Below are 9,283 nucleotides of genomic sequence, written 5' to 3'. Positions count from 1 at the left end.
ACATCTTTTATCACGAATTTTGATCCGAAGTCCCGAAATCTGAATAGCGAATTGTGCAAGGCGGTAGGCGTCTTGGTAACTGGTTAGCGATCGGTTTACCACATGACCACAGTAGCATGATTGAAAAAACAGATGACATATTTGTCTATTGAGAACTGATTGTACATGTAAACAAAAACTGGTTGATACCATTGAGTAAATATACATACAAACTGGTTGATACAAATGAAAATCTGTGGTTATACCACGTCTAATGTTATAACCTGACGCCCGTATTGTTCTATGGTATTGCCAACAAAAATACGTTTGAAATTTTAAATAATTTTCACGCGTGAATAATCTAAGACCGTGCGTGAATGCGTGATATTTAGTCAATAATGTTGACCAGTGATTGTACACACTACACATATTCTTTACTCTATGCACTACACACAGTACATTACATAATATTTACATACCTACAAAAATACATAGATTAATATTGTAATATAAAACGTAGGAATAATTAAAATTTTTGTTTTTATTTATAAAATGCTATTAATATTTTTTAGATTCTGAGCGGAGCAATGAATGCATTGATTTTACGTGTGATTTTTTTTTTTAATTTTTTTAATTTTTTTTTGTCTGTCATCACTTTTTAGACAGTAAAAGTGCTTGGATTTTCTTCAACAGTATCTTTACTGATAGGAAAGTGAATCTAGTTGGTTCGTTGGTGGGTCAAATAGTTTTCAAAAGCGCCGTGAATAACAAAAGAAAAAGTGGGCAAGTGGGTGTCGCTCTGCTGTACAAAAGGTTACAAGTGGGTCACTGAAATGGATGGTGTTAAATTTGAATTCAATGATATAATATCATTGTATAAAAAAAACGATCCTGAGCAAAAACGATCAATCAGCCTATGATATTACTAAACATATTAATTGATGATATAGGTATTACCTATATTGTGAATAAAGTAATTTATATATAACATAGGTATTTACGTGGAACCTTGTTTTTATACCATTTTTATTCTGAAAAATATTTGAATTTTGCAGAAATTTGTCTACTTTGTAAAAATTAAATCTTATATTATTGTGAACAAGAGATTTTTCAAATTCAAATTCATATTAAAAAAGGAAATAGTTTGGTGCAATGGTACGATCAACAGATATTTTTCTGCTGAAAATTCCAATATTTTTTCAGAATACAAATCGGATAATGTTAACTAACTTTAATTTTGTCAAAACAATAAGGAAGTTGTCGTCAAATTCTTATAGTCAATTTTATATTGTAATCGAGTTATTGACATGTGCTTGAGTGGTACCCGCATTGAATTTCACTCGTCTCACAACAATCATTTACAACTAACAGTGGAGTAGACATGACTTCTGAAAGGGGGGGATCAAAAAAAAAAAAAACAACAGCTAAATGGGAGGGGAAAATTGGAAAATCCCCCAACCTCTCAAAACTTTTTACAAAGGTAATAAAAAGCCAATGGGGGGACCTTCGCGTCCCCCCTTTTCTACGCCACTGACAATTAATACATAGATCACCGCAGGGCCGTAGCCATTTTCCTCCAAAAACGAGATACCGTTTTCTTCCACTGTCTATTTTCCTCCAATATAAATAATAAATAAAGTAATAAAATAGTTAATATAAATAATTATAATAAATATTATATAAAAAAATAAAAATATTCTTTATTAGCCTTAGCCCTCAATCGGCAGCTGATATAGATAAAGCCGATACCAGAATGTATCAACCGAAAATATGATCCTAGCAGGGCTTGCTAGATCTTAGATTGTCGCATGAAATAAATGTTTCTACGAAACCAATAAACCTTTTAAATAAATAGATTTTAAAATATTTCGTTTTGCGTTATTTTTTGTTTAATGATACATAATATATTTTGTTAATCGTTATGTTTTGTTTTGCGGTATTTAATTATTTTTGATTATCGCTTTCCATTATAATTACGTTTACAAGTTTCAATCGTTTTTTGTCAAATATAACGTTATAATCATAACGTTTGCAAGCCCTGGGTTCTAGCTTTACTCAGACTTGATAATATGGAACGTATAATACTGGCTACAACACTGGCTAAAATATTGGAGGAAAATAGACATAATTTCAGTCTAAAATAATGTGGAGGAAAATGGAACCGCCCCACCGCAGGTGCGTAATAGTGGGTTGTGGGTGACAGAGGGATAGATGCCCTCAGAGCATTTATAACATATTTATATAAGGAAAATAGAGTTTCTTTTATAAACCGTATTAATTACAAAAAAAACTATATAAGAACCTATAGTAGGTCCTATACATTATTTTATATTACAACCAAATTAATTTAATATTTGCCATTTGGAACAAATTCACCTTAGGCTTTAGCTACCAATCATTTTTTTTTAAACATACTTACATGTGTATATCAGCGAATTAAGAACTACTTAACCATCATTCTTAACTCGTTAAAATACATGAAAAAAAAATCAAAATTCGTAATGCGCTGCTTAAACGTACGTAAACTTGCAGAACTTTGGAAAGATACATGCCGGGTTACATAAAACATTTAATGAATCAATAGTGTGCAAGTGGCGCCTTAAACAAGATTTAGTGGCCCACGATTGGTCCATTACATTTTTAGTAAACCATTAAATTTAATAAACTGTTTATGCAACCCAATAATATATTTATGACTTCCAAAGTAGTGATTTCCGCAAATTTTTTTCTGCGCTATCGTTCATCACTCGTTGAAATATACCTATGTTTCAAAAAAAATGGTGTGCAGCGAAAGTGAATTTATACCCATTACATTATAATATTATATAGGTAAGTACTAAATTGTGTAGAATTTTAAAGCAAAATTCAATAATTTGTGTATAATATATTAGTTTTAGGATTTTTGGTAAAATAGTATACCCCCCGACCCCCCCCCCTAAAACAAATTCCTAATTACGCCACTGGGTCACGGGCAGCTAAGGCGAGATTAAAAATTGACTAAATGTTGCCCCTTAACACAAATGTCATAGTTTTCATAGTACGATACATTACATTTATTTTATACTCGAACTGTATATAATTTGTAGTGTGGCAGTACGAGAAATGGTTGAACGCCACTTAAAACACTATTATAAAAATTGGACAAACTTTCGGTGTTCTTGTATTTTGTAACTATTTATGATAAACCGTTTTGAACTTGAAATAAGGATAACTGAAAAATGAATGAATTGCTTACAAATGGATGGGATAAAAAGTAAATAAAAAATAGAAACATAAATTAAAAGTAATTTATTTTATTCTCATATTGTTATGGAGCAATACAACATAATTATATAGAAATTTCCCCTCAAGCAAAGAGTGACTTGTGGGTGACTTCTTAATCACGTCTACCATGTTATTTTTTAAGTCTCTTGTCACATATACCTATTATGCTAAGTACCTAGTATAGATTGTATATTTTTTATTATAAAAAAAAATATATATATAGAAATTAAAAATAATGTAAATACAAGTTATCATGCAATTCAGAATTTAAAGAACACCAGATTTTGGAGTTTTATTAAAATAGAAAAATGTTTTTATAAAAAATAAATAAAATAAAATAAATAAAAAGTTATTATACATATAGGCACTTATAACTATGAATGGTTTCAAATTTCAATGTTATTAAAAACAATAATTAAACATTTAAACATATTATATTCTGATAGAAAAGAATATCAGTAGCTACCAATCCACAGCCACAATCATGTTCAGTAGTAGGCTGTAATGTGGTACCTTTATATTTGAAATTATGCATGAATAAATTAACATAAGAAAACATGATTTATTTACAACAATTACTGTATTAAAATCAAGTTAAATAATAGTTATTATATACATATTTAAGAGTATTAGTTATTTACAATTTATACAGTTTTGATAAGATACAAATCATTACGAGTTGTACTGTTTTTATAAAACAAGTTAATAACATAACAAATTGTATACAATTTAAAACCAGTAAGAATTGAAATACATTAGTTTAATCTAATGTTATAACACATAAAACCGATCTTGAATTATCTTTTTCTTGATGTCTATTATTTCTATTATTTCTACTACTCCTAGAGCTACCAGCTACACAGTTATTGGGCCCTGTGATTGAAATGTTTGGAAGGTAAAGATTATTCAACATAGAGGTTGATTCCATTAATGGTATTAATGGTGGTAGATCAGGTTCGTCACTTAGTACAATAACTGGTTCATACTTTGAAATAGTTGAAGTTGATTGATCAGAATCGTCATTTAATGTAATAATTGGTCCATACCTTGAATCAGCTGAAGTTGATGGATTAGAATCGTCATTTAATGTAACAATGGGTTCATACTTTGAACTACCAGAAACCGATGACATAGAATTATTTTTAATACTTAAGTCCAACACAAGGTCACTTTCAGAAGGATCTGTTAGATCTTCAGTTTCTATAACATGTTCAGATTTTATCACAGATTCTTCCACTTTTGATGGATTATATTTAAAACGTTTTGGTTTTGAAATAATCACATCGTTATCAACATTATCTACATCACTATTCCTATTATCTGCATCATTATCATCATCAGAATCTGACAATGTAAATACTTCTATATTGTTTGTAGATCCATAGTCATTTGTTCTAGAATTGTTTGAAAATTCTTTATTTTTTCTCTCAGACCATGTCCCATCTTTTAACAAAACAACATTTTCACATTCTTCACTTAAATCTGGACTTTGAAGCATGTTTAAAAAAAACTCATCAACTTCAATGTTTTCAAACTTAAGTTTTTTTTTACATAATGGGCATGTCCATGTTTGCTTTTGTTCATTCATTTGTAAAAATTGTATTGCATCAAAACACTGTAAATGTATACAGTCTACACCCCGAGCAGGAAGTTTCATCCTTAATTTAGTCAATGGATCCTTAACAGTAGCAAACATAGAATCTACACCCATATCAGCATCATTTTCCATAGATTTTTTAATGAGTTCTTTAGTTTTATCAGAGGCACGTAGAGGTCTTTTTTTAAGTTCTACAAGCAGATCATTCCATGTCAGTTTGTTGGCCACATAAACACCAGCCATATATTCATGTGGTTCTTCTGACCATGTAATTTTTAATGTGTTCTGTAAACAATTTCTTAAATCCGTTTGTTGAGTAATATCTATAGGAACATTGCACCGCCACGGAGTGATGCCCGCTTTTGTTGGGATGTTTAATGTAGGTAACTTACATTGACGATCATTAACAGAAACTGTAATATTGTAAGGTAATCGTTCAGTAACATTTTCATCAATTCCAACTTGTAGTAATCTTAAAATAATTTGAATTTTATATTCTTGTCTGGCAATATTCCATGATTTAACAATAGAATGTCTAACATTATCTGTTAGATAAAATAGCCCAGTAAAGTTGGCAGAATCAATATTAGTCTGGCAGTACATAGGCATTAATAATGTTTGTACTGTCTTAAAGAATGGTAAGTGGTCAAATTGTATAGCTGGACTTGGGGTTTCAACAAAAGGTTGTATAGGATTTGGTCTTGGTGGTGTATAAGATTGGCTATGATTTTGAATGTTGTTTCGAGGTTGTCGTAAGAACCGTTGTAAAAAATTTGGCTGTTGTACAACCGGTGCCTGCGGTGGTTGTTGAAGTTGCTGGATTTGTTGTGGTCTAGAGTTATAGACCTGTATAATTTTTTGTTTCAAAACTTTTGTTTTTGGTGTAGGTGCACTTAATAAGTTTAAAACACGTTTGCGTAAAGATTGTTTGCTACCAGATTTGTTATGCTTAACAGCTTCTAAAATTTGCTGTAGTTCATTTAGTTTTAAATCATATACCAACTGATGAATGTATTCAATATCCGCCTAAAATCAAAAAACAAAAACAAATTATAGTTTAACAAGTAAGTAACTTTATATAACTAAAGATGGGATAAAAAATTTAATAATTAAATTAGTAATGCAATAATAGTTTAAAATATTACTTCATAATTTCATGTACATTAATTGTAAAATGTATAATTTATTATTTAGTTATTTACAATAGGCACTAAAAATAATAGCAACATTTATACAAAAATATACCTACTTAGGTATATTAATTTTTGTATAATCATTTAAAATAGGTAAGTACTCTTTCAATTTGTTAAGTTCTTAGGAAAAATTATTGACATCTATAAATTTGTTAACAAGTTAGCCCAGGGGTCGGCAATATCCAATATTCACCGGTCAAATCTGGCCCGTGGTAGAGAAATAACTGGACCACCAAGAATATTATTTTTTTAATGCTGTTTTCCGCACATAATAGATATTTGATTTATTTTTATGTTGTATTTGTGTGTATTTTGGCTTCACATATACATATTAGAAACTCCGTTCTCCGTTTTTAAAGAATAAATATCGTTCAAAATTAACTGATCTCCACCTTGAAAACACTGCGCACTAGTTGTTCTCCAAGAGTAGCAATTTTTTAAAAAAAATTGTCAATATTATATTAAATAAATTGCTTTAAATAGCTTAAAATGTATTTTTAACATAAAAATAGATATATTAGGTACATTAACTAGTTATATAATTTTTTTCTGGCCCTTGAAATTTTTTTTTCAAATTATCTGGATAGCCACACCTACTCTCCTAAAAAAGTAGCTCTCTATCACTATTTTTTTTTAAATGTAGCGCGCTGCTCTAATGCTATTGTCTAAATGTAGCGCGCTACTTTTTCACTACATTTTAAAAAAATGTTCTCATTGAAAACTAGTGTTTGTAGCTTGTACTGATTTGACATTTGGTCACTGGACAGGACCCAGGACAAAAACTTCACTAATATACTCATCATTATCATAATATAAATAAATAAATATAATTATAATTTATATTTTAATAATCACCAATTAGATTGTAGGTAGCAACAAAATAATGATAATTTTTGCTACGCTAACCGGAAGTTAGCACACTATAGTATTTCACTATTTAAGGTGTAATGTAGCGACAATTAGAACGCTACTCCCGACCACTGGCATTTTGGTACATCTAAAATTTTTCCCACGTTTTGAGAGTGAGCTCCAGAGGTAGGGTCCAAAAGTTGTACTTAAGGTTAACTTGACCATGATAATAGCCTACTTCTAGAGTATTATGTACGATTTCCAGCCATCTAAAATTAATATTTGTTGATCGCAGTGGGGCAATAACAAAGTAGCACCAGAATATCTTATGCTATTCATAAACCATTTACTAAGGACAAAGGAGAATTATTATATAAATTGTAAATGTATCTATTTACAATACATACATATGTATTATGTAATCTTTATAAGTATAATCATCAATTCAAACTAAATAATTATAATCCGGATTAACAGTATGTCCAGACGAGCAAAGTCTGAATTACGAGATTCTACTTTAATGTATTATTTGGCTTTATATTAGGTCCTGTACATTCAATTTTGTATAACAATGTTTAAATTTTCGCTTGGTGACTGCATAATAAACTAATAATAATAATAATTAAAACAGCATCAACATTCAACGAATCCCGGAAAAAAAATCCCCGACCCTAGGAAAAAAAATCCCCAGACTACAATATTACTCACAACCACATGCAAATGGTTGAACAAATATTTTTTAAACGTTAATAATTAGTATCTATAATTAATATTTAATTACAAATACGTATATTATATTATATTATATTGTTAATTCTGTAAAAATTATATATTATAATTTATAAATAATATTTTGTTTTCAATTACGATAATATATTACGTGTAATTCAAATTTGAATATTATATATTATAATATTTATATTATATATTATCAAAGGTACACACTAAACCACACACAACAATCATAAGTATCATTTGAAGTTCTTATACCTTATAAATTATCGTCAAAATGTCACAGAAAACGTAATATTCTATTTCGGGGATTCAATTTTTACAGAATTATACCAACACAAAATATGTATTAACATAGTGAATATATAAAATATTATTGTTAATTATTCCTTTTAAGGTTTTTTTTTTTTTTTATTAATACCTATTTTTATTTTTATTATATATTGTAGTCTGGGGATTTTTTTTCCGATTACCACATTCAACATGGCACCTAGTTATAGTGATTCATTTCTTCATACCTAATTTATTTAGGTACCTAACAACAACTAAATATTAAGTTTACAATTTTAAGAAAAACATGTTGTTTAGGAAGGCATGCAATATTGTGTTGTGCAATTAATAGTATTAGGTAGATTTATGGATAAAAGTTAAACAATAATTAATAAAGAGCTTATTATCTAAGGGTAATACAATACTTTTAAGATAATCACTTTAATATCTACCATAGCTCATGTAAGTACAATACCTATGCTCAGTTGATTTAGTATGTTATTACTTACTAATTATTACATTACAATATTATAATACGGGTAGGTAATACTTACAATCAAATTATTATTCGATTTCGCCATTTTAGATTCAAGAATGACCAACGATCCTGAATTGAGTGAAAATATCACGTTTAAAGTGTTCAATAAACAATCATTGAGTGGTTATTAGTCCAAACCATCGGTAGGACTAGGTTAACAATTAGTAAATACTGTTAATGTTAAAACGATTCAAAAACGGACAGTACACAATAGACAATATTATACTTAATAATAATAGTTTTGCGAATTGCGATTTGCGATCTGTATAAAAAAACCAAACGGTGCTGCAAAATATTATATTTCCAATTAAAATACACTGATAACATTCAGATTTCCGTCAATCCGCAATCGTACACACTGGTCGAAAAAAGATGAGCGTATAAGGTATAAACCGCAGACTAGGTTGTGGTTGAGTTGCAGGGCAGTTCTTCCCCTGACATAATCATAGACCACGGTTATAGATATACAGGTTACTCAGCGAAACTTATTTTTTGGTGCGCTTGTAACGATCTTGTCATAGCAAGAATAACAGTTAGCGCTTTTGCATTATAGTGATTTCTCTTGGTACTACAAAATATATCAATATAGATATACAATATTATGTATTGAAGCGCTAGTAGTTATTCTCACATCGTTGATCAGCTGTAAGAAATCAACATTTACGCGCACCACTTTTGTCGTGTATGTGCATAGGGTCGTTGAGAAACCTGTATAACTTTAATCGTGTGATAGACCTACTATAATGGCCATACATCACGGACTAAGATATATTTACATCTTAGTCCGTGCCGTACATAATATATAAATATAAGGTTCTACATATTATAATGGGTATGCTATGCATACCAATGCTACCAATA

The 9,283-nt window shown here is 29.4% G+C and overlaps 1 protein-coding gene across 2 annotated transcripts in view; it reads right to left on the bottom strand.

Moving 5' to 3' along the window:
* Positions 1 to 3,252: 3,252 nt before the first annotated feature.
* The window catches only part of LOC100166659 (E3 SUMO-protein ligase PIAS3-like), a 9,984-nt gene continuing 3,953 nt past the window's right edge, over positions 3,253 to 9,283 (bottom strand). Inside the window, exons 1-2 of one of the 2 annotated variants that reach the window (XM_008184123.2) lie at positions 8,439 to 8,818; positions 3,253 to 5,866 (exon numbers count right to left, since the gene is read on the bottom strand). In XM_008184123.2, the coding sequence (XP_008182345.1) occupies positions 4,004 to 5,866; positions 8,439 to 8,465 (1,890 nt within the window). In that variant the 5' untranslated portion in view covers positions 8,466 to 8,818 and the 3' untranslated portion in view covers positions 3,253 to 4,003. Of the gene's footprint in view, positions 5,867 to 8,438; positions 8,819 to 9,283 lie in introns of those variants that run through there. The other variant, XM_001945044.5, reaches the window with a different exon arrangement.

This window comes from Acyrthosiphon pisum, chromosome A2 (genome assembly GCF_005508785.2).
Source record: "Acyrthosiphon pisum isolate AL4f chromosome A2, pea_aphid_22Mar2018_4r6ur, whole genome shotgun sequence".
Taxonomy (NCBI): domain Eukaryota; kingdom Metazoa; phylum Arthropoda; class Insecta; order Hemiptera; family Aphididae; genus Acyrthosiphon; species Acyrthosiphon pisum.
The sequence above is the reverse complement of the archived record's forward strand: the minus strand, read 5'-3'. Positions and strand labels throughout refer to the sequence as shown.